This window comes from Hoplias malabaricus, chromosome 8 (genome assembly GCF_029633855.1).
Source record: "Hoplias malabaricus isolate fHopMal1 chromosome 8, fHopMal1.hap1, whole genome shotgun sequence".
Classification (NCBI taxonomy): Eukaryota; Metazoa; Chordata; class Actinopteri; order Characiformes; family Erythrinidae; genus Hoplias; species Hoplias malabaricus.
The window spans coordinates 17,541,304-17,568,225 of record NC_089807.1 but is presented as its reverse complement, the minus strand read 5'-3'; the positions used below and the strand labels follow the sequence as shown (position 1 = coordinate 17,568,225).

The window sequence follows — 26,922 nt, the reverse complement described above, 5'->3', positions numbered from 1 at the left end:
GTGGCGCAGATAAAAGTGGGTGGCCAATTTAGCTTGTGGAGTGTTGGGGGTGTTACTTTCACTTTATCGATCAGGGTTGATGAATTTGTGTTGATGTGTCTCGTGCTCCCCTCGCACCACTGACGCAACAGCTCTGACTCGCGGGAACACACACAATATAGCCAAGGATAATGTGTTGCTTTTGTGTGGAACAGAACAGTGGGTTCATGATATAGCGGATACAGACAAAACTGGATTTCATTCTCAAGCAAATTATTCAATAGAAATCTGTTACATATCTGTTACAGCTGTTGTCACAATTTATTTTCAAGAAAAATGTTTGAAAAAATGATGGCTGATTACAGCGTGTGCGGGTGTGTGTTTTGGCTGTCATATGAATGAGTTTACTTTTTATTATTTAAGATTGGTGTAACTTCAAATTTTGCATGCACATTTAGACTAAAGCTCAAGAAGCACACAATTTGAATTTGAAAATATCAGTATTAATATAAATTGCATTTTATCATGAAATAATAAAGACTGTTTCTCCTGAGTCTTGTAAATTTAATTGAAAACAAATCCGTGACAATTAAATTCATTCAGCATTTTTTATTTATATTTTATTTTTGTTCATTCTGGTTTCTTTGATCATTTTTAAACATATTGTAGATCATAGAACCAACTAAATAAATTATGGAGAGGGCATGCAATAATCATTATACCTTTGAGGGCCTCGTTCTTCACTTTCACTGGGGTGACCTGCTTCTTCTCCTGTTTACTATGTTTCTCTCGTTCTTTCTTAGCCTCCTGTCTTCTCTTACTGGCAGATTTCACAGGTTCAGGCAGCAGACGCACCTCTCTTGGGAAGGAGGAAAGTACTTGTAGAGCTCCAGTCTCTATCTTGGCCCACTGGCCCTCAACACGACCAAATTCATCAGTCTCCGAGATCTTATAGAGAGGTAGGACATGCAGCTGCTCGTCCTCCGGAATGTTTCTTATTGCGCGGTTGTCCTCTTTTGTTAAAGTGCACACCTGCAGGCCAAACAGGGACAGACAATTATTTTTATGATATAGCTCAGGTTGGCTGGACATTATATGTGGACCTAGCTTGTTTCTAATTCACTAGCTTGTTCATTCACTTACGTTTTGGCTGATGGTTCTTTACATGAAAATCTGTTTGCATTTAAATAGCTTGTACACTAAGTATAAAGAACAGAAAGCAGCAGGAACTCACAAATGCATGTATATTTGTGGTCACAGACTTCATGTATGAAACCAAAGCCCCAAAACTGCATAATATATTCTTTATTCAACTGCTCACTTTACACTTGCATTTTACACAAAACACAATGCCCTAAGGCCAACAGATAAAATGTGAACTTTTCTGCCATTTAACTTGTTATTCATTAAACATATGATCTCTCAACACTGGTGTTATTTATTTATTTATTTTTTTTTTTTTACAGTGTATTGCTCATGGAACTCTGGGTTAAATGGAATTACCGTATTTTCCGCACTATAAGGCGCACCGGATTATAAGGCGCACCTTCATTGAATGACCTATTTTAAAACTTTGTCCATATATAAGGCGCACCGGATTATAAGGCGCATACAATAGACGCTACAGTAGAGGCTGGGGGTTACGTTATGCATCAATTAGATGGAGCTGCGCTAAAGGGAATGTCAACAAAACAGTCAGATAGGTCAGTTCAACTTTATTAATAGATTACAACCCAGCGTAGTTTAAGGTAAAACATGTAGTGCAATGTTAATATACCCCACATAGTGGGGGGGGGGGGGGGGGGACTTTTCCTCGATCCAATAATAATAATAATCACAATATAGTAACACTCGAAATAGTGCAAAGCGATAACAATATATCAATAACTCAACGTTGCTCAAACGTTAAAATCACACAACACACAAAATAAACACGTAAAGCTCACTTTACTAAGTTATTCCTCTATTCCGGTGTTCTTCTGCGTGACTGATCGCCTTGAGTTTAAACTCTGCGTCATATGCGTGTCTCTTAATAGGAGCCATTTTGGGGTCTTTACATAAAAAACAAATGGAAATGAAATATATATACCGGTATATATCCAGCATGCACCGCGCGCGGAAGAAAATGAAGTAGGCGGCTGCTTACCGTAGTTGCGAGACCTGGCTCAATATTGGTCCATATATAAGGCGCACCGGATTATAAGGCGCACTGTCGGCTTTTGAGATAATTTGAGTTTTTTAGGTGCGCCTTATAGTGCGGAAAATACGGTAACCCTGGTTGTGGCTATGAACTCAGGCAAAAAAAAAAGTGCTTGGGGAGCAATGGTAATTTTGCATGAAGGACATTATCATTGTTGACAAAATGTTTTTTATTTGAATTAGTTTGCATACAGGATGATTTAGGGTCAATATGCTAATTCTATGATTATAATGTACAAACCCCGTTCTGGAAAAATTGGGATTTGTTTTGTAATAAAAACAAGAATCTGTGATTTCCTAAGTCTCTTGAACACTTATTTAACAAACAATATTACAAAGAGTACATTTCAAACGTTTTCACTTACAAGCTTGATTGTATTTTGCAAATATAAATTTATTCATAGATTGATGCCTGAAACTAGTAGCTATTTTTTTTAAATAAAGCCCTTGAATGAGTATTTAATCACAGATTCAAGTTTTATAATGTTTTATGAAAGAGCCCATCTTTCACGGAATGGTGTTTGTTAAGATAATTTAATGTAAGAACTACTAAGAAGTCTGAGTGTGTAAATAAGAAGATTTGTAAAGTGAGAAATAATACTTACCACAGTACTCCCATTGTTCATATTGTGTGTGTCTCTGTGAGCATGAGCACAGAAGTCAACACATGCTGTTACACCAGAGAATGGACGCCCCTCTCTCGTGCCCAGTCTACATTTGTCCCCTGAGTGCTCCTGCTCCACCTGAAAGGTCACAAATCAACTTAAGGCTTCCATTTACATACAAAAACCTCTCCCGTTACACGCATTAAAAATAAATATATTTAAAGTGTTGAATCCAAATACACTACCAATATGTGTAATTACATTTATATATGTCATGTACAGATCTCATATTTATATAGACCCTCCTCACTTTTACTATTATCTTTATTATTATTATCTTATCTTACATATGTATTTGGCAGTTGTTCTTATCCAGAGCATCTAATGTAATCATGATATAGAATCAGGCAAATGTAGCATTAAGAATCTTCCTCCAAAGACTCTAACAGGTGTAGCATAGTGTGACTGCTCAGGTTTGAAATCAGACCCTTGTCAGTTGCACCTAGGGAAGTGGTGTTAACCCCTTCCTATACTACACTTATCACTACAATATGTACACTCACAGAACCTTACAGAATTTTTCAGCACGAGATAAGGGTATATGGCTAGTAAATACACTAGTAAATATTGAGTTTATTAAGAGCTCTCTGTTCAAAGGGGCTCATATAATACGGGTAATTCCACTGAATATTTTAAGAACTATTTAATGTTAACATGGACAATATAGAAAAAAAATACTTTACGAAAAATGTGGCATTTTTTATATGTATTATACCTGGTTTTCATAGGCTTCAGGAGCAAGTTTTTTATACAAAGGAGCCACACTGGTTGCCAGATCTTGTAGGTTGCCTTCTAACTTCTGCTCCTGATGAATTAAAAAAACAAACAAACAAGACATTATGATTTAATTTTCCAACAGAAGTATGTTATATTGTCATTTCCTACATAAAAAAGATTAAAGTTGAAGAGACAATAATATATTACTACCTGAGGCTATATTATTTATGGTCACTGGGAGACAAGAAGCTATATCAATTTCCTTAAAGAGCTTTCATTATTACTCAAATTTGACCTCATACACTTTACTCAAGTTCATAATCAAAACAGGAAAACTATATCACAGGTTACAAGAGTCTTAAACAGTATTAGCAGGAGGAACACTATCTCTTAACGTCAGCCTCTGACTGCTCACTCGGGGGTTGTTACACAATTTAAAAATGAATATTTGAATATCTGAAAATGAATATTTGAAAATGAATATGCTTTTAGACATTTTTTTCGCCAAACAATAACACATAAAAGTTTGCACTAAACAATAATGCAGTCAGTTTCTGCCCCAAGATGACCTTGTTTTAGGGTGCTGGACTAATCTAAAAAAAATTTATATACATTGCTTTCATCCCAGTCTATAGGCATAATCTGTATTAATACATCAATTAATTCTCATCTATTCCCAATTCTGACCTCATCAGGACAGTCTCCCTGTAGCCGGAATTTTCTCGGTACTTTGCTGCGGGCAAACTTGCAACCATTGAAGTACATACTCCATGAGCAACCGAAAGAAAATGAGGCTCCACAGGTCTCTGGGTCTAACCCCTGACAAGCACAGGTACGGCTGAGAAGGCACAACACAACAGAAAAAAAATTATTACAAAGCAATATATAGTGGCAAAAATATGCATCCATCTCTGAGACTTAAATTCACATTGCCAAAAGATATTCATCATCTGTGCACACTACTCCTGACTCACTCCTCATTGAGGGCACAGCGACGGCTGGTGGGTGAGCCATGTTTGCAGAGAGTCTGAGTGAGCTCATGGTACAGTCTGTCAGCCATGCTGCGTGGGATCCCCTCCCAAGCCAAGATCAGGATGACTACCACTGCATTCTGACAGCAATGACCTGCACGCTGGCGCACCAGACACAGCAGCTTCTCCTCCTCACTGGCCCGACGGATCACCTGAGCAGCACAATGCATATGCATAAATATTTACATTACATTTACATGTATATATTTACATATTTACACACACACACATACATACATATATATAAACTTTCAATATCAAGTGGTGGAGAAAGTACACAAACCATGTACTGGAGCTGAAGTACAGATTCATTCAATCATTCATTCTCTGTAACTGCTTATCCAGTTCAGGGTCACAGTGGGTCCAGAGCCTACACACTCACACATTCACTCACACCTATGGACACTTTTGAGTCGCCAATCCACCTACCAACCTGTGTTTTTAGACTGTGGGAGGAAACTGGAGCACCCAGAGGAAACCCACGGGGACACGAGGAGAATACACAACTCCTCACAGACAGTCACCCAGAGCAGGAATCGAACCCACAACCTCCAGGTCCCTTCAGGATCGTACGGTTTTGTTTTTCTGACTTGTTTATTTCTCTGTACTGATTTTTGGGTTTGGAATATTTCTTCTGGGCATGGTGGTGCAGCAGGTAGTGTTGCAGTCACACAGCTCCAGGGTCCTGGATTCAAGTCCTGCTCCGGGCGACTGTCAGTGAAGAGTTAGGTGTGTTCTCCCCGTGTCAGTGTGGGTTTCCTGCGGGTGCTCCGGTTTCCTCCCACGGTCCAAAAACACATGTTGGTAGGTGGATTGGCGACTCAAAAAGTGTCCACAGGTGTGAGTAAATATGTGTGTGTGTGTGTGTGTGTGTGTCACACTGTGAAGGACTGGCGCCCCCTCAAGTGTGTGTTTCTGCCTTGTACCCAGTGAATCTAGGTAGGCTCCGGACCCACTGCAACACTGAACTGGATAAGCCGTTACAGACAATGAATGAACGAATGCAGGGGAATCCTGCTGGCAGACAAGGTTGAATTTGTGGTGGAGTTATTCAGTGAGTTGCTCCTCAATTTTTGAACATATTTTAGTTTATGTGAGAAATATATATATATATATACACCAGGTAACTAATACATAAAACTGTAGAAATATTTAGGTTTTTACAGATAAAAAAAACCAAAAAACGAATCAATCCTATCTTCTATTTTGCATTTTTTAAAAGTAGTCACATGTGGTTGAGATCGCGACTTCATTCACAAAACAAAGGTAAACCTAATCCAAGAGTAAGAAACATATTGAGACATTAATAAACAAACAGAACGAGAAGACTCTAGAATTAAATACACCATCAGGAAGGTGAGACAGAGCTGGGAAACATTCAATACCAAGAGAAGTAAGGGATGAGGAACAGATCGGGTAGCTGAACAAACAGAGAGAGCACAAAAAGAGGCAGAGAAAGATACCAATGCATAAACACAAAACACAGGGCGAGAATAAAACAGAAGGCTCAAGACAAAAAAAATGGAATGGCAACAAAAGAACACAACAGTGACATTAGAATTCTCTCGTGCAGCTTTAGAAGAAGCTTTTCAATTGAGGCTAAAGAACTGAAGATGAAAAAAAAAATCAGTAAATGTTTTGCAAAGATCACTGACCCACTTCGCTATTGGACAGCCCTGGGAGCTTCGCCCTTCTTTCCCAGTATATATGACAACTTCCACACGCACTGCCTTGCCTTTTTGTCCATACCTGAAACGAAGTGTAATTAAGAGTTAAAAAACAACCACAAAAATTTACCAAAGACCACCTACACTACCTACCACAGCTTTAGAGTTTAGAGCGTCAGCTATGCACTGTGGTAAGTTACTCTGTTGGGCCCCTTCAGCACAGAATTGGCTTCCTGTTTAAGCTGTGAGTGCATGAGAGAATGCTGCGATGTTCATGTGTGTCCAAATGGGTGATTTTGAGTGTGTTAATATTTTACAATACACATATTACATGTTAATGAAGTTAAAAACAAATGGCAGACCCAGAGCAAATAACTGTCTCCAATTATAAACATAATATGACGAAGAGGTATAAAGGAAAAACAATAATACCTGTCTTCCATCATCTCTCTCACTGCAGCTACTGTTGGCCCAGTGCCAAGATGGGTGTAGAATGGACCCTCCTCTTTCTCAATGATTTGCTCTAGAAAGGAAATTAATTTCTGCTGAATGTGTCACTGCTGCCATGTTTAACAAGGTAGAAGGATCAAACAACACTGAAACAAATCATAAAGTTATGTACTACAAATCTGGTTTCTAGTGAGATCATATTAATGATGCTACATATGATTTATTTAAAGCTTATCACAAACCACACCTTACCTCTACAGGTGCAGGAAGGGAGCTCAGATATTTTCTTGGAGGGGCTGTTGATCACATTCTTAGTTGGAGTGTCCAAGAACTTCAGTGGAGATTCCAGAAAGCTGTTGAGCATATGCTTGGTCAAAGGGTTTTCTCCAATGGATTCCATGTCACCATTTTCCACATTCCCAGCTGACACAGACAAAACGGTGACAGAGTCAGATGTCTCCACTTTGTAATATCCATTCTGATCCCGGGAAGTCTGCCGTGGCTCACAGCTCAGGCTGTTTAGTTTATGCCATCTCCCTGGACTCTGTAATGGATCTGCACCAGGAACGTTAGGCATGACACACTGGGCTTGTGGTTTAGCACCATGGTTTAGCACATTGTTCATTTTTGATACCTGAGAAATCAAATTATCTTCACATTCATGTTTCTGGCCATGGGTAGCACCTAGGTGACCATTGGTGAAATTTTGACAGTGTTGGTTTGTTTGACACTGGTCGGTGTTATTCAGAGCCACATGGTCTGTTTTGAGAAGAACAGCATTCTGGTTCTCATAGCTCAAAGGAATCTGCATGTCTAAGTTCTCTGTTTTGTTGCTAAAATTAAAAAGCTGCCTTTTCTCATGACGAGCCTGTGCAAGGTATTTTTTCAGGTCTATTTGAGTCTGTGGCAGAAATGGGCTCCTCTTAGAATGTAACCTTTCCTTTTGCTGCAAGGCTGCCCTCTGGGCTTTCGCTTTGGGAGGAGTTTTGCTATTGGGTGTCTTCTTGGCTAGTGGTATCCTATGATTGCCTCCTTCAATCTCAGAGGCTCTTTTCTTTGATATCCTGGGACTTGGAGGTGTTGTCTTTGTTTTCCTTTGCTTTTTAAACTGTTGTCCAGTAGCATGATGGTTGTATTTTATGGCCTGTACTGGCATCCCCTTGGGAGGACTGTTTTCAGATGACACTTGCTTGTGCCTTGACTCAATCAAAAATGCAAGTTGCACCAACTGGGCAGCAACTTCCTCTTCATCTCTCCTTCTTGAGCTCTGCATCCTTTCAACATGTTTAAGCTTTTTAAAAGTGCCATCTGTTTTACAAAGTGCTTGACTGAATCTTCCTTTCTCTGGAGTAAGCATGAACTTGTCACATTCTGAGCTAGCTTTCAAGAGATCCTGTAAAGAGAGGTTGTGGTGAGGGGGTGCGCTGCGATGAATGACATTTTCCTGCCTATTTAATGGGCTGCAAATGACAGAAGTATGATGAGATGATGAACTGATTACTGAGACTTTGTTGGAGACAACTTCTGATACCGATTTATTATCTTGAAAAGGGATTTGCCTGGTTGATTTGCTTTCTTGCTGAGGGTTCTGATCCTGATTTTCTGTTTTGAAGGATGTTTTTTCTGGGATAGCTCCCAGCTGCGTTAAGACCTCAACAGCTATGGCCTGATCAATGCTTATGTTCCTATGCTTAACCAAAGATTGGACACCGTTAATGGTAAGTGCAACTGAGTCTTTCTGATGAGGGTTATCAGCACCTGTTGAACAGTTAAAAGTCTTATTTTGGTGTGAATGGCTATCACATGTTTCTTGTTCTCTTCTGGTTTTAAAAGAACCTGCATTAGAGTGCTCATGACAAAAAAAATTCTCCTCCAAACTCTTCCTATCAGTGATGGTGGAACAAACTACAGCTGCTAGTGTAGACAGAGCATCCTCATAGCAGTCACTGTTATCTAAGTGCAATACATTTTGTTCATCCACCATCGTACTCAGCTCTTCCAATTTGATCTTTTTCAAGGGAGCAGTCTTATCAGGATGCATCTTGGGTGGCTGGCATTCAGTGATCATATTTGCAGTCCTTTGAAACTCAGACTGAGGGTCAATAGGATCTCTATGATCTTCAGTGTTTGGTTTCACGTGTTTAGCACCATTGTGGGAGCTTAAAGAGTTTTGCTGAGTAAGACGTGCGTGGTGGCTAACAGCAGGCTGGAGGGCTCTCTCAGCTGGTGTTGGTGCAGGTTGGTGGTGGAAAGGCGTGGGAGAGTCAGGTGGAGTGGAGTGTGCTTGTAGTACGTCACGCGCCTCTTCCTCTGGCACCACGCAGGTCTCTTCCATCTGCTCTGAATTAGTGCCATTTACTAAGATGCCCTCTGTCTCAACCTGCGCAAAATAAGAGCAGAGATGTTTTAAGAGGTTTTGGCGAAGTGAGTGATACAGTACATACTGTGATTGTCCATCAGGACTCAACAGCTGTTGCCACAGCAGGGCTACGGGAAGGGCTCAGATTGAGTATACAAACATAACAGAGAAAAAAATAAAAATAACTGGTGATGGCTTTTCTGCCGATGTCAAAACTGAATTTAATTACATTACTGGCTGCTTGAGAGAAGACACTATTAAGATATGGTTTAGGTTACCTGAAACTTCAACAATGATCTAACTGAGTGATTCTCAAACTGTGCTACATGAAGCAGTAAAATGTGGTATGCCAGCTGATATAAAAGATTTACTATAATTAAGGAATTAATTACTAACTGAAAATCAAAATTTTTCATGTAAATTACATAATGTTTCAGGGGTTTTATTAAAATACGTTTGTGTTTAAAAAAAAATACAACATGGCCTACGCATGCGCTGTAGTTCATTACATCTGTAAAGGAATGTGGCAAGGGATGGCAGGACAGGTGTCCCCCACGGTTTTCCACAGAGGCATGGAAAGCGATCCCCCAGTATTTTGTGAAATCCATGGAAAGAATGCCCAGTTTAGCTCCTTTCTGGACGTAAACAATGGCTAGAGACAGACGTGAGAAATCTTGAATTTATTACAAAAAGGGCAAAGCAGAAACAAGAAAAACAAGGCAGGACCAAACCGAAGAAATACTCTGGTGCCCCGAAAGACAAAATCAAGGACCAAATAGAGAGAAACAGGGAATCCTGTACATGTGAAGACGAAATAGAAGAAAACGCTCTGCTGAAGGAAAACATGGCCGTTCCTCATGTCATTCATTATCTGTAAGTGCTTATCCAGTTCAGGGTCGCGGTGGGTCCAGAGTCTACCAGGAATCATTGGCCGCAAGGCGGGAACACACCCTGGAGGGGGCGCCAGTACTTCACAGGGCAACACGCACTCACACATTAACTCACACACTCACACCTACGGACACCTTTGAGTCACCAATCCACCTACCAACGTGTGTTTTTGGACTGTGAGAGGAAACCGGAGCAATCGGAGGAAACCCACGGGGAGAACACACCAACTCCTCACAGACAGTCACCCGGAGGAAACCCACGCAGACAAAGGGAGAACACTCCTCACATCTTTAGAATCCTAAAACACTGTTTAACACTGCACTTTCTTGACCTCCTGATACAACTGCTGAGAGCTGCTGTAAGCACCTGCTCCGAGCGCTGCGCCTTTTTCATTCATTCATTCATTCATTGTCTGTAACCACTTATGAAGTTCAGGGTCGCGGTCCCTACCAGGAATCACTGGGCGTAAGGTGGGAACACACCCTGGAAAGGGTGCCAATCCTTCACAGGGCACGTATTTTTCACCTATAGCCTTTTTAAGCACATACCTGATATTGAATTCCTTGCTTTTATTTCTTTCAAAATGCTTAATACCATTTACCAAAATATTTTCATAAATGTATTATCTCTATATTTATATTAATTATCCTAGATTAATTTTGTGTACAGAATGCAGATTTCAAGTTAAAAAGGCAACAAAAACATTAAAAAAATTAACCCAAGACTTTGCCTTATGCCTCCGAACAGAGAAAGAACCAGGGGCACACGTGTCAGTAATAAGACTCTAAGGTGGTACTTGGAGCACTGTAAATCCTGTAATGTAAATGTTCAAAGTAATTAAATGAATTGAGCGATTCTAACTTAAAATACACTGAAATATTAAACAATACAATTATTTTCATCAATTTTCTCTTTCTGAGTTTGTGAAACTGTAAAATGTAAGATTTAGTAGAGTCCTGTTTGTGGTTCTATGAAAAAATAACTGGATATGAGAGATTTAACTGAACTTAAATGTTATTGTTTATCCATGTAAAGTTTATCCAGCATGACATCTGAAGTCACAGACATAGGACCAGTGCAGCAATTTTCAGCTGAGATGGCAGATGGTCTGGGGTTCACTGCTTTTAGTGAAGTTGGATAGGTTCACGTGTTGATTTCAGTGCAAGGGGCGGTGGTATAACAGGTAGAATCACTGTCACATAGCTCCTGGTGTTGTGGGTTTGAGACCCGCATCAGGTAAATTGAGAAGTTTGGTGTGTTCCTCCACAGTGCAAAAACACTCGTTCTTAGGAGGACTGGCCGTCCAAGAGTGTCCATAGGTGCAAGAGTGTGGTGCCCTGTGATGGACTGGCACCATGTTTACGGACAATGAATGAATTTATGGTCAAATTTGTCAATAGTACTTAATAGTACTGAGTACCAGAAATGCATATTTTTTCAGTTGTATTAAGCATTAAATGAAGTTGTAGACACTTAAAGTAAATGTGTGTGCATACTTCTGACATTTGAGTTTATGAACTTTGAAATTTTTTGTGGCAACTGATTACCTTAATTTTTTGAGTTCTGCTAACTTATTCAGGTTTACACTGAGGTTTCGGTTTGATAACGCAGGGTTTTCCACAGTGCTTTACAGTTAGGACGTTCGCCTTGACAATACCCACACCCACAATTCTTTTCGTTCCGTTTCTTATCAAGGCTTCCAATGTGTTTGCGCGAGGCTTTCTGCTATGTCCAGTGATCTGTGATTAATCAATCCATTGTAGAAAACACTCAATAATACGGGATCCTTCAAAGTTCCAAAGTACTTTCTGTGACTCGTTTAATGTGTTAATCCTCAGTTTTCAGTCACAAACATGCATTCTGAAGTACAGTCCAGTGTTTAAAGTTATCTGTGTGTCATCTCCGAGTTTCCCTGGCTGTGTGTACATGAGGTCAGAGCATGTGCAGCCCATGCTTGTAAACAATGTTTTGAATCACTGATTTGAATGTGCACTCGATTTGTGAACCGATTCACTTAATGAGTCGACTCTACACCCAACCCATCCTGTACGTTCCTCAAGGTGACCAAACACCACACAGAGCACATAATTCTTGAAATACCAGTGGATTTTTATAACACAGAATGATGACTTGGTTCATTTCTTGAGCTTTGATTCCCAACGGGAGTGTGTGTGGGTTACAAAGTTGTTGCCCTGTTGTCCACCACACCCCGGTCAATAAAGGTAGAACCTTGGCTAACCAATTTTCTGCGGCAAACCTTGTTATGGGTGGTACTTGGTCTAAAAATTTGACAACACCTGATCTAACTGAAATATTTTTGGCTCTGTCAAACATACAAACAGACAAATGCCTATTCAACAAAAATACAACAGAAATGTATCCACATGATTCTGCTTCACTTAAAAAACTTCCACACCTCTTCTTTTGCATAAACTGTGCATAAAATATAGAGAACTGAATGATTGAATTCAGTTGTAAATTTTACTCAGGCGGACTTTGAAAACTCACAGCCTTCACTAAACTTACTATTCACTAATCTGCATTTTACTCTATCCTATTAAATTTAAAACTTGTTCTCATTGTTTATTAAAACACAGTTAGTTCATAGAGTAATGGAATTTCCATCAGTTCACATGCATTTATTTTTCTAAGAAAAATAAAACCCAAAATTGTTATGGGAGAAATAGACTAAGAATTCATATTTTTGAGCAAGCCTTATATATTATACTGGGGATCTGAGGTACACACTGCATTAGTTTTTAAGTGCAATTTATAAATAAACTCAGCACTTCCTATACTGCTGTATTTAGAAAATTCCATCACTTATGGTTAACCCTCATATCAAGGCATAGGGTGATGCAATAGACTAGAGGGTCCTAAATGAGACTGAGGCAATAATTTGGCACCTATTGAAACTGTTACTACTGGAGAAGACATAAATCAATAGTTATCAACTTCTATAATCTTTCAAAATGAGACAAAGAAAGTAACTGCAATTGGCTGCTGTTAAAAACTGCTTTTCATCACAAATTATTCTGGATCATGTCCCACAAATAACTGTGCAGACGTGTATCATTCCATGTACAGCAGTTGCATCTTTTTTCTTGTGAAACACAGCTGTGTTTTCCAATCAAAGTTTGTGTTTAATCAAACTAAGACATGGTGCAGTTTCTGAATGAATCTGTGACAAATCCAGATTGACACTTCAATTTACAAGAAAAAAAGTGAGTTCAGTTAGGGTCACCTTCGACTCACTCCTTACTTCTATAACACATCTTTCTAATGACAACAATAACAAGATAAACTGAGTCTATAAAGAGTCACTCTACCATGAAGGAAGAGTGCATGGCAGAGAGAGAGAGAGAGAGAGAGAGAGAAAGAGAGGCTGCTTGCTAAGGACCAAACTACCATAGGATCGGAGAATTTACAGTACTCATACACAATGGAAAAAAACAACAAAAAGTTCTAGAAGACAGCACAACAATAAAGTGGAATTTTCCACAGCACTAATAAAGGTGTTTTCTCTCTAACTCTTTTATGCTGTTCGTATATTTGTATCTTTGTAAACCTTGTTTGACTGAGGGTGGGTGTAAAAGAATACACAGAAATAACTGCTGTAAAATAATTTTGGATCACTTAAGAAGTTTTAAATGGATGGTCCTTTAGAGAAACATTCTTGTAAATGAGATATGAGTATGAAAGTTATATGAAGAAACTTTATCACTAAATATTTCTTCACACTCTCACAACTATACTTTACTAACAGCATTGCCCTGTAGTAGCCTTTGTGAAATCTTTATATATATATATATATATATATATATATATATATATATATATATATATATATAAATAAAATAACCTAACGGAATAAAGGCAGGCCTCCCATTGGGTGTTTTCATTTTATGATGGATATTCCTGCAGAAAACCTGTTGTAAATTTCAAAGACACATTATTTAGACAACCTAGAGTTGGCTGTGAGTGATTATAATATCTGTGTAATTTTTTTCAAATGTTAAAAGCTATGTGCTGTGATGATTAAAGTCTTCATTGACCTCATGCTTTTATTTCTCATGTAAATCAGTTTAAAATTTTAACTGGAATATCTGACTCAGTTTATCCTGAATTAAGTGTTTTAAACTTACATCAGGAAAAACACAATCTTGGGTTTGACACACAACAACTGTATTGTTTTGTATTATTAAGGAGATATTATTTTTATAAATAGTAGCAGTAGTTATATATCTCAATTTGTATCTCTGCTGATGCTTTCAAGATCATATCTGATGGTGTGTCAAGAAGCATAAGCTAATGGTAATAATAAAGTTGGTAATAATAATAATAATAATAATAAAGTAATAGTAATAATATTTTCCTCTACATAAAATCCTGATCTAAGCGAAAAACAATAATAGTGATCTTGGATAAAATTATGCATTTTGAATTTTGCAAAAACTATTTAATCTAAACATGGCATGGTAAGGCAATTTTATTTATAATGCATCTTTTATACACAATGGCAATTCGAAGTGCTTTACAGACTCAGTAAGGTAAAATTATAGAAATAATTAGTAAACAGTAAGAACAACACAATAATTAAAATTATAATAGATAACAAATGACAGGGAATTTTACTATTTTACACCTATATACATGCTCCAATTCTAATAAGGAAACAGATAGCATGGTGTATTTTGACTCATTTCACCCATATTGCATGTGATATAACTGAATCACTTACAGCAAAGAAGCTGTGAATAAAGATCACCTCCGGCAAAGAGGCTAATAAAGTAATTAGTACATTTTGTACAGGCATCATACCAGCCTGCAACACTAAGTGCTTTCTACATTCCAATAACATATCAATCTGGTACATCAAAAGAGGCATTAATTAAGACATTATAATGCCCAATGTGTGAAGTCCAGTCATATTCATGCATGAGAATACCACTGTCTAGCTATGATTTTCAAGAAATAAACCAATAAATGAACAAAAATTGTTAAACCAGTTATACATGAGTTTTTACACTCTCTGGTGGGCTCTTTACAGCAGTAACACAGTTAACGGTCACCAGGCACAAGACTAATGTCTTAGACAGCACTGCCTTTGCTTCTTTGTTCTTTAGTTGTTTTGCCTGGAGCCCTAAAAACCAAAGTCACACTTGACTTTGACTGCTTTTTTAGTGAAGTAACATCTCTATCTACTACTCATATACACCATTCCCATACTGATACTACACATACACACACGCCACACACAACCCTAGCAACAGAGCGCTTATTGCCTACAGAATCCTAAGAAGTCTCCCATAGGAAACGTTACCAGGGAAAGTTAGAGCAGAGGAATACATTCCAACCCAAACACAGAGAGAAGGAGAGCATCTTTATAACAAATGAAGTGTTTTCTCAGTCACAAAACACATAAAACTGATCATTATAATAAACTATTACAGAAATTAAAAATAGAAATCTAACACAAACTCTAACAAGCATTTCACCACTTCATCAATGAATGCAGAATGTAACTTAAAATTATGACAACAAGCAGATCATACGCCATGAAAAGATTTTTTCATTCTACTTAACAAATGAATCTAAAAAGGCTCCCATAACCCTCTCAGAACACATCAAAGAATAATTCTGAACTGCTCTGCATGCACAATTTCACAGTACTAAGATGTCAGTGTAATGTGACTTCTGAAAAAGTATGCTTCCTTCCTGGTGAATGTTTCTCTGAAGCTGCTAGTAGTGGCTTCATTCATACAGCACTCCTTTCCTGTCTCTCAACTTCACTTAACTCAATAGAAAACAGACTAAACAGAGAGCAGGCTAAAACCTTGCTCTGTCTCCTGCAAGCCCGGCCAGCCTGAACCCCACTCCACGCTGATTACAAACGCTACATTCCTCAATCAAAAAAGCAGCAGGTGCCAAAACCCTACTGTAAATGGTCAAAAAGGAGAGACAGAGAAATGACTCAAATGCTGCAGGCACAGTCATGGATAAAAAAAGCACTTAAAAAAGTAGGTGTCTGTTACCTTGGAGACTCGATTCCTTTTCCGTGGCTGTGAAATGTTGCTGCACTCCACCTGTGAAGGAGAATCAAAACACAGGGCATAAATACATCAGTAATGCAGTGATGAAAACAAAACACAGTCAGACACACAAAGCAAATGGCCAGCCTAGCAGCCACCGCGCTCTATTTTAAGTGTCTCGGGCTGAGACAATGGACATAAAAAAAAAGCAGTCTGGGGCAGTACCTTCTTGCTCCTCAGAGGCAGACCCTCAATTTTAGGCAGCATAATCCTAAAAGGTAGCCATCTTGCCTCCCTCTGCTTCAGAAAGAATCAGATTAGCTATGGTGGTGGATGAGGAGTGAGCTACCCTGGCTGGCATGATCAGAGTAGACTGAAGCAGCCGCAGCCTGCCGCTGCCGCAGACGCCCTACACACGCCTCTCAAACACACACACACAACCCAAGCAGCCAATCGCGTGGGGACTTTAGCGGCTCGTGAATTATTGCCCATGCCTAAACCCTCCTAAACAAAGGATCCCCTATGTGGGCTCTTACTCCACAAGTACGCAAGAGGGAGAGAGACAAGTTGTGGAGTGGACAATCACTCCACTGGACTGGAGTTCAGCAAAAAAACATCAAAAGGCAAACGCTGCTACAGCGTTTGATTAAAAATGCTTTATCCTAACAAAACACTCATCCTAATTAGATTAGTTTAGATTTCATTTATGGTACCACTTTACTGTGTAAAAATGTTAAGTGCCCAAATAAACTAAATTATTCTCTTGTAAAAAAAATTTACCTCTTGTAATTCCATAACAAATTATTCAATAGACTTAAGAACCAAATGTCCAAAACAACATGTCCTAACCAAAACCATTTAGAAACCTTTTACCATTAATGCTTGTCAAAATAGCCCACAAAAACACATAAATAATGTTCATTAAATCATGCAAAAATAATAAATAATACAATGGAATAACAACATGAGTTACAGCCACGAATACAATCTAATAATAAAGAATTCTACACTACATTATACACTGATAAAAACAACATATAAAATATCATCTTTGTTTTTCAACCAATCTTATATATCTTAATATATTAATAATGCAGGGTGTATCATGCCCTTTCTTTTAGAATACGCATTCTTCTACAATAAGACACATCTGAACACACAGTTTTGAGATTTATATTCTGAGCAGCTGGTATAGTCCCCTTTCAAGCCCTTCCAAAGCCCTACATGCTGATTTTATTCAAGCCTTCACAGATTAATATCCACATGCTACATGTGGCTCAGTGGGTCAAATAAGGACAAGGGAATACCACTGCCACTTTTAACATTAAACCATGAAAACAAACAAAGTGTTACTATGTGACTAAAACGCTCCTAACCTCACTCCTGGAAACTTGTTCTTTGCTTTCAACCTCAAGCATCGTATACCACACCTTGTCAGGTATTACCAGTTACCCACAGAAACAAACACTAACTAAACTAAACACTTTGTTATAAACTGTCTATGTCAGCGCACAACTAGAAAAGAGTGCTTATTAAAAACACTGCTTCATTAGAAAATTGGAGTTTACCTGCACCTAAGGTGTTGTGTTCCCCACAGATACATATTTAGGTCAGCTCTCTTACTTGACCATTTTTTGACTGGATGTGGTATGACCTTGAGCGAAAGTGGAGTGACAGGTTTTACTTTTGGCTTAACGTCAGTTTAGTGCTCAACTTGTCAAACAGGGTTATTAACACTGTTTGAGAGATGTAAACATTAAACACATTTCTTTTGAATTAAATGACAGAACCTGTGCCTAAATAAATTGGCAATTGTTAATACATACACCTTTTCTAGTCCACATACTTATGGAAATATAAGCTGCAGGCTCTAATAAGACTATGTGAACTATAAACTAGTTTATAAATAGTTTATATTATAGCGTTTATTGACTGATTAACCTTTGCAATATATGCCATATTTTATTGATGGCAGTAATGAAGACAGATGAGAATCTGTGAGTATTTAATATGTTGCTGCTCTCAAAAAATTATCTCCAAAATGTTAAACATTACAGAACGTCACTGACATTTTAATTCAAGTTAATATAAAGAGATTTTTTTCTTTTTTGGTTTTTAAGTTTAAATTCAATATTTTACCAATTGAGTCACTGTCATTTCCAAGCTTCCCTCAAACACAATGCTACAAGCTCAGAAGGGTGAGGGAAACGTCAACTACTGAAAGGTTAAATACCACCTCTTATAACTGCAGCTCACACAACTCCATTGGACAGCTCTACATGCTTAAAGGAGAAGACAAACTTTCCAGATCTACCATGTCAACTAAGATTTGTCTGCACCGTCTAGTATTGTGCATGTGATGAGAGGAGAAAAAAGATTATCCTACCAATCAGAACAAGGCCAATTTTGCTCTTTTGGACTCCTGATTGAAAAAGCTGAGGCATCATCAGAGATCTACCCTACAACCCCCAACCATGATAGGGTAAATGCTGAGGTTGCTTTACCACATAGATATTTCAAGGCCTTTTGTGCAGTTGGTGTTTTCTTTTTTTTACAGAAAAAAGAAAATTTGAAAAAAAAAGAAGCTAACACTATAATAAATAGCTAGGACTATTTTATTTTTAAATTATGATTGTAAATGATTTCACATAAAACAAGTTTTCTTTAAATGTTCTAGTCTGCTTATGACTAGTTGCTTTCTTGGAGCGTGTTCTACCACCCCCAGCTCCCCTGATGCACAGCTATTGTTGTTGTGCGCTCAGTGATGACGACTGTGGCAACTAGGAGAATTGAGTTTTGAGTCGTGTAGTGAGTCAGCAGCCTTTAGACAGCAGCTCTTATAATGCCGCAGCTAATAGCGCACACAAGCTCCTATCTGAGAAAAAAATGAATGAATTCAGTGAAGTAATATCTGACCACTGAAAACCCACCTGAACTATGACGTAAGTAGTTCTAAATATAGCACAGCTATATCATTACAGCTATTTAAAAGACCTTAAACATTAAGTTGCATGGGTCCAAACAGGTGCAATAGCATGCCTTTACCCTGCTCATGTTTTTTAAATTTGAAACTATTTGAAAATACAAATTTTTAATATTAAAATGCTTTTATGTGGATTAGTTGTATGATTTGTCCTTAACTTTAAGAGCTTTCCTATATAAAATGTAAATTTGAGAAGCATGTGTACTGTATTAGCATAAAGTATTGATATATTTGACACTCAATGCCTGCTTTAGATTTTATTTGACTGGAAATTTTAGGAAATTCACCAGAACCACTCCACTCAGTTTTCTTGCATTAGAAGAAAACAATTTAGAAAAAAACTCATTCATTGTCTGTAACCGCTTATCCAGTTCAGGGTCACGGTGGGTCCGGAGCCTACCCGGAATGAAGAAAACACAATTAGCAGCATTTTTATGATTTTCATCAAACACTATACCATCAAAAATCTAAAGACACCTGCTCAACCAAATTTTCCTGCAAGACTGTAAGTAGTAAAATTTGTTTTTTTCCCCATTTGCTGCCATATCAACATTTTAGAAAATACTGCATACTGCTGTTTGAGGCATTTGATGACATTCTGCCATATAAAGATTAGTAAGTTGTTGTACTGAAGTACTGATGCTGGACCACAATGTATCTACAAACGTCAGATGTAGAGTATGAGTTTCCATGATTAGCTCATTTTTAGGCACTGTAATGACAGAATGTATAAATTCAATTACATGAAACTTGAGTGCGATTGGAAGCATTGTTGTACCTAATATCAGAGAAGGGGTGCTCCACAGTCTGCCACTTGAAAATGTGGGCTGTACCATATCGTATCTTTCGCATTAATATCATCATAATTTTTAAAATTCTGACTTGTTTATGTAATGACGTCATAAAGTTACCCATAATATGGCATAAGTTCTTTAAATGAGTCATTTAGGCACTTTGAAGTATAGTGGGAAAAAAGGGGAGTGACTTTGCAGTTATGACAGTCATGTGGAGGTGGTTTGGTTACAAAATGTACAATGCATTACCATGGCATTATATAAGAACTGAAAAAGCCTATAACAACACACAAGGGAAACACAATTAATCTGTTTCACCACCTCAAGTTGAAGCACCTGGTTGAGGAAAATCAAAAATACTGTTAGAATAATTCAGCACCCAATGGGCTCTAACACAAGCAGATAAACTATACTGACTCAATGTAGCATATATTCTGTGTTTGTTTTATTTCAAGGCACAGTAATATTTATTATTACTGTTAAGTTTTAAAGGGATACAATGAAAAAAAAAAATATCTTTTTTGTCTCCTGAGCATCCTCTACCTACTGCTGAATGTAATTCACTTTTACAGTACTGTCATAAAATCTCACACACATCTCTCTCACTCAATTACTTAAACACAACTGGCTCTCTGGGCTTGTATTAACACACACTCTCCATCTCTTTGTCACAAACACAGACCATACTCGCTCTCTCTCTCTCACACTCACTCACTTACACACACAGAGTGATGTTTACATAAGTCACTTAGGGATTCAGCCGATGTTGAGCTAGGGGAATGTGTGTAATGGAATAAAATGTTGACTACATGATAAAACCCATATACAGTAATCACACACTATTTTGCGGTTCATCTTTCGCGGATTCGCTACTTCGCAGGTTTTTTCAAGGGGGCTTTTTTATTATTTACATGTATTGGACTAGGCCTGTAGGTGACAAAATATATCATTTACAAGTATTTCTTACATACAGTACATGTATTGTTCATGTCCACATCCGAGTGAAATTTACTTATGCTGAATCACAGCTTAGGAATTACTCTATTAAAGAAACTGGTAGGATATCACATGTAGTTCCAAATAATGTTCATTAAAAACATTATAGAATGACTGTTTAATGCAAAGGGTAGGTTGTTAACAGTACAGGGAGGTTTTTAAAAGTCCAAATACTCGTTAAATACATAAAAAAATCTCTTTCCTGATATCTTTCCAGCAATTGACAGAAAAGCCTTTTTATCAGAATCGATGTTCAACTCTAAAAAGTGAGATAATTTTAGCGGGCACTACCACTTGCCCTCGTTCATCATCATAACTCTCAAAATCCTGATTATAGCACTGTCCTGAACTAGGCTTGGGTTCCACCGACACAAACTGTAACTCTAATCATTTAATCCACACAGCAACCTAAGAAAAGCACTTATTACCAGAATTGATGTCTAACATGAAAAAGTGAGCTTATCTTTCTAAAATTAGCAGCCACAAACCCTGGCTCACTGCTCAGTAGCTCTCAAAAACCTGATAATAACACTTTCATTAACAAAACTTATTAATGACTAACACCGAAACACATGAAAAAAGGGCAACAAATACTTACTACTCAAACTTGTGTCCTTATGTCTGTTTCAGCTCACTCCACTGTGTACATTCAGTCCACTATTCAGTCCACTAACTCTTGTACAGCCACTCATTCTCTCTCTCTCTCTCTCTCTCTCTCCCTCTCACTCTTTTTCTCCTCTTTGCTCTCTCTGTCATATAATGCCCATACCATACCCATATAATGCCATTTCTCACTTCTTCTGAATGTCTTTTAATAAATAAAACCATTTAATATTATTTATATATATTACAATTTCATTAATGATAATGTAACATTAATTTTGTTGCGATAGTTTGCTGAAATTAATAAGTATTTTTCAGTGTTTTGTTATATTGCCAAGAATATCGTTATGGCCAAATTACCCTGAAATATTGTGATATAATTTTAGGCCCATATCACCCACCCCTAATACAAATCCTTCCATAGTGTCATGATTTTGCCCAGTTTCATGTTTTTCCTTGTCTTATTTGGTGTCTTTTCTGAGTTTCCTTGTCAGTCATCTGGTCCTTTAGCACACAGCTCTGTTTTGTATTTTTCTTGGCTCCTCTCTTAGCCCTGCCTTGTCATTAATGTTACCAACTATGCCCTCTCGTTATGGTACCAGGTGTTCCTTGACGTGTATTTATACCCCTTTGTTTTCAGTGTGATTTTATGTGGTCTTGTATGTGTGTGAGTGTCTGCTTCCCTCCCTCTTGTTTATTTTCAGTTTGTGTTGTTTTTGGTTTTGCAATTTCCCTTAATAAAATTACTTTAATTTATGTCTGCCTCCTGGTCCCGTGCCTACCGTAAACCACAGTTTATATTCAGCTGAACTCCTGCATTCCTACACCATTCCTGCTCAAACACCTAGGTCCCCTGATGCAGGTCTTCTTTCTGTCATAAAATTCAGGGAGGTCAAATACTTCCATGTCATGGCCCTTTCTGAAACACACTGCCAAAATCTATTTTGTCTCTGTTTTTATTTTTTGCCTGTAAAGTTCAGCTTAAATTCAATTAACATTTTATCACTTGTTCTGTAAATACTGGTTATGAGAAATAAGCCATATTAATTTCATTTTTTTAAGTTATTATAATGGTTAAAATATATTAATTAGGGTTGTGCCATAGTGTTATCAACTCCAAAACAATAAGAATAATTAATATCATGACATTGGTGATTTGGTTACGTCATGACGTCATGCAGTTACCCATAATATGGCATGTGTTCTTTACATGAGCCATTTAGCCACAGTGAAGTACAGTGGAAAGTGGCTCTGAGGTGGAGGAATTTGCTCCAAAAAAGTGGAGTGGCTTGTGGAGGTGGTTTGGTTATAAAATATCAGATGTACAATAAACCATGGTATTATGTTAGAAATGAAAGAAGCCTTTAATATTATTAATATATATTAAATATATCTAATTTAATATACTGTGAGGAGTTTGGTGTGTTCTCCCCGTGTTCGTGTGGGTTTCCTCCGGTTGCTCCGGTTTCCTCCTATGGTCCAAAACCATATGCTGGTAGGTGGACTGGCGACTCAAAAGTGTCCATAGGTGTGAGTGTGTGAGTGAATGTGTGAGTGTGTATTGCCCTGTGAAGGACTGGCACCTCTTCCATCCTGCCTTGAGGGTCCGGACTGGATAAGCAGTTACAGATAATGAATAAATGAATGAATAATTTAATATAAATCATATTAATATAACACTGATTTGTTGCTATAGTCTGTTTTTAAAATTAATACTAATAAATATTACTAATACTAAATACTAATAAAGTATTTTTCAGTTTTTTGTTCATATGGCCAATAATATTGTTATAGCCAAAATACCCTGAAATTAGAGCTGGGCTATATGGCAAAAAAAAAGTTTTCTATATATATATTTCTATATAAATATTTTCAAAAATGTTTTCTATATTGATCAATCTCAATATTTATCATGATATTAACATTTTGTCACACTAACAAAGGACATCCTCCTAAACATATAGACTGAATGCACCAAATGTTCATTACTATACAACACATATATGCACATATAGTATGCACATTAATCAGATTCACAAGGAAAGATTTCACTGGAACAATAACATTTCCTTACCACATAAAATTATTCATATCTTTGTCTTATGTTTTGATTCTTAGGGCATTACCATCTCAAATGTTTAAAGAAGTGGAAAGAGTAAAAAGACAGATTAAGAAGAGTTTAAAATAATAAATATATGAACACTCCCAAGTGCTGAACTATAATATTGCACTTAACCCATTAGAAGGCTTAGAACAGTGCTTGTAACAGTGGGAAAGCTGGAACATTTTCAGTTTCGCACGTTCATTCATTCACTGCCTTTAACCGCTTATCCAGTTCAGTAACGCGGTGGGTCTGGAGCACACCCAGGCGTAAAAATTTCACCCTTGGGAGTTTTTATTTAAGAAAAGCAGCCTGATCTATGGCATCGGAGTCAATTAAAAATTCGCGAGCAGAGAAAGTAATTTAGTGTGAAGAAAACAACGTCAGGCAACGAACAGTGCTCTCACAAACCAGAAAACATTTCCCGGGAGGAAAATACACTTTGAGTGAAGAAAAACCCACCGGATTGTCCCTGCGCATGAGGGAAAGTTTCTGTGCTTGTGTTTTGACAGGGGGTTTCCTATATCAGACACAATACACCCCAAAACACAGTGAACAGGAGACTGAAACATATTTAATATACATGTTTATATATTTAATACTTACACACAAGCACTTGAATTGAACCCATTATAGTCTTGTTTACCCTCTAACGTTCATGTGGTCGCCTGTTCGTTTACCGTAAAAGCATGAGTATACGCGTGCACTCATATCGCCCAGCACTATCCTCTGGCAATAACATCAGCACAAATACTGTATGCTGGGAGCTTCATGGCATAGGTTGTCTTGGCTAAACACTTACATGCAAGCCTTATATCAACAAGCACAATGCCAAGTGCTGGACAGAGTGATATAAGGCATGCCGCCATTGGATTCTGCAGCAGTGGGAATGTTTTGGGAGTGACTAATCATGCTACTCTATCTGGAAGTCTGATGGATGAGTCTGGGTTTGGTGAATGTCAGAAGAACATTAGCTATGTGACTGCAATATGTCTACTGTAAAGTTTAGTGGAGGGGGAATAAACCTAAGGGGTTGTATTTCAGGTTTTGGCCTTGGCTCCTTAGTTCCAGTGAAGGGAAATCTTAATGCTTCAGCATATCAAGACATTTTGGACAATAGTATGCTTCTGTGGGCATTTGGGCAAGGCTCTTTTCTGTTCCAGCATGACTGTGCTCCAGTGCACAAAACAAGGTCTATAAAGGCAGGCTGAGGTGAGCTTGCTGTGGAAGAAATTGACTTGCCTACACAGAGTTCTGACTTTGAACCTATTACAACACCTTTATGCTAACCATACACTAGAATGCAATGAAAGGATTCTGAAAAGACTTTTAAAAGACTTCAGTCTGAGACCCTTTAACACCCAAAGTCAAAGTCACAGAGTTTTTAGTCTATGATTGTGGGTCACTAATTTTAAGATTGCATCTAGATTCCCCAGTATACACTTAGAAAATCTGTCACTGTGGTGGAACCCTCAATGGTATATATTCAGCACCTATATTTAGGCAACATTATTGTACCATAATCTATATTAATTGTAGAGAAGTTGTGTTGATTCACTTGGTCCATTTCATCTACGGGACTTAGTATATATCATTTTATTTTGCACAGTACCATAACAAAAGCTTACAGATATTTATTTCTCCTTCTGGAGAAAAGAATTTAATGTGTTTTTAGAGAACACAACTAGACTTTAAAACCAATGTTGTACCTTTAAAAGGTACAGTAATACTACCTGTACTTTCAGTGTCAATGATACACCTGTACAGTACCATTATATCTCATGATGTTTGGGTTGGAACTCTGCATGCAGAGTGACGGAGGAGGCATTTCACCCACCACACCACTGCCACTTATTAGTGGCCGCCGATTCACCGTCAATTTTATTAGTGACTACTGCTTGGTCAGGAGCCCCCTGTGACAGGAATTAACATGTTTGGGCCACGGTATTTGGACGTGTAAGGTAGGGTTGCTAAGCGGGACGTGCAGACTGGTAGATTGCACCTCATTTAAATAATCAGCTTCACATGGACGTCCACATAAAAGCGGTTTTCGTAATTTATATACAGTACATTGCAATGTCCATGGATTATTCTGTGTCCACATCACTATTTGCATGAGCAAAGACTAGAGATTTGTGATAATATTAAACACTGGTGATTTTGGTGACTATATCTATACTTTATTAGGTATCTAAACACAATGTCCATTTTATCAAGAATTTCAAGATAAGAAAAAGTCTTAGCTAAGCCGGCCCTCCTGACCAACTCACACCAAACAATCGAGGTGATGGTAGCGCACTTGTCACGCCTGCTCCTCACGACACATATCCCAGAATGCACCAGAGTCACATGACTCCATACAGGAGCATTTTGCATTCTATGAATACATGCTGTAGTCCACAGGTTTCCCTTCTTACAATGATATCCCACTTTTACCCACTTTTTTTGTTTAAATGATTAGGACCCTAAATGTCTACCATTATGTGAGTGGTGGAGCATTCTCAGCTCTGCAGTGACATTGATGTTGTGGTGGCTTGTTAGTATTTGTTGTACTGGTACGAGTAGATCACAAAACACTGTGCTGTGTCATTTCACACAGAGTCTGAACACTCAATTGTCTAATGAATTAGGAATCTGGACAGGAGTTTTGGTTCCCTGAATCTAGGTTGGTGTGAGTGAAGGAGTGTTAACAGTTTAAACAGTTTTAAAGTGCAGCTGTGTTCCCTAAAGTTACATTACATTCTCTTCTCCAGAAGATGAATATAGTAAAATTATGTTTCCTAATTAAAGGTACAGAATATTTACCCTTGAGGGTACCACCATGGTGACAGTGAAGGTTAATACCCTCTTCAGGCAACAGCAGAGAGGAAAAAAAATACACAAAAAGACCAGGATATTAGGTCGAAACATGTAGGTAGTCCTTGCTGCCTGCTGCCTTATTGATCATTTCACAACACCCCAAACCCTATACAGTCTGAGAAACTTTCTCCCAACACCTACAACATTTCAAAGAAAACATTTCAACATTTCAAAACATACATTCTCTTCTTAAAGCCTGACATTGAAAACTTTCTAACCTAAAAGGCCTATGCACGTTAGGTTTAATTCATTCCAGCGCAGTAATTTGAACAAAGAGTAATAGTTTAGACTGAGATTATTAAAATGGGATAGAGGTTTAGTATAGCTGCTGTGTTCCTTTTACCCCAAAGAAAACACTGCCGTTTCTAATTTTCCTACTTGACCCATATTTTTAAATCCACTTTTACAAAATCCTCATTGGAATATTTTGTTTTGTCCTAAACCTAAAAGTGGCTCTAAATCCTTGTCCTGCTCTGCACATAATAGTTTTTCTGCTCTAACATACTGAGTTCAATGTAGGGCAGTGGTTCTCAATTTTTCTATCACTCCCCAACTCAGATGAAGGGGAATTTCCATGCCCTACCCATACCAATTCG

At 37.9% G+C, this 26,922-nt stretch overlaps 2 protein-coding genes across 4 annotated transcripts in view; one reads left to right on the top strand and one right to left on the bottom strand.

The window, feature by feature from the left end:
* The window catches only part of tet1 (tet methylcytosine dioxygenase 1), a 41,565-nt gene that overhangs the window by 3,395 nt on the left and 11,248 nt on the right, over window positions 1-26,922 (bottom strand). For all 3 annotated transcript variants that reach the window (XM_066679270.1, XM_066679271.1, XM_066679269.1), the window contains 9 exons: window positions 15,994-16,044; window positions 6,961-9,088; window positions 6,691-6,781; window positions 6,247-6,340; window positions 4,535-4,743; window positions 4,248-4,398; window positions 3,559-3,648; window positions 2,784-2,921; window positions 702-1,011 (listed from right to left, as the gene is read on the bottom strand). In XM_066679270.1, coding sequence (XP_066535367.1) covers window positions 702-1,011; window positions 2,784-2,921; window positions 3,559-3,648; window positions 4,248-4,398; window positions 4,535-4,743; window positions 6,247-6,340; window positions 6,691-6,781; window positions 6,961-9,088; window positions 15,994-16,044 — 3,262 coding nt within the window. The remainder of the gene's footprint in view (window positions 1-701; window positions 1,012-2,783; window positions 2,922-3,558; window positions 3,649-4,247; window positions 4,399-4,534; window positions 4,744-6,246; window positions 6,341-6,690; window positions 6,782-6,960; window positions 9,089-15,993; window positions 16,045-26,922) is intronic.
* The window catches only part of slc25a16 (solute carrier family 25 member 16), a 32,283-nt gene continuing 24,199 nt past the window's right edge, over window positions 18,839-26,922 (top strand). The window contains exon 1 of the mRNA XM_066679275.1: window positions 18,839-18,932. The gene's annotated coding sequence lies outside the window, so the exon portion shown is untranslated. The remainder of the gene's footprint in view (window positions 18,933-26,922) is intronic.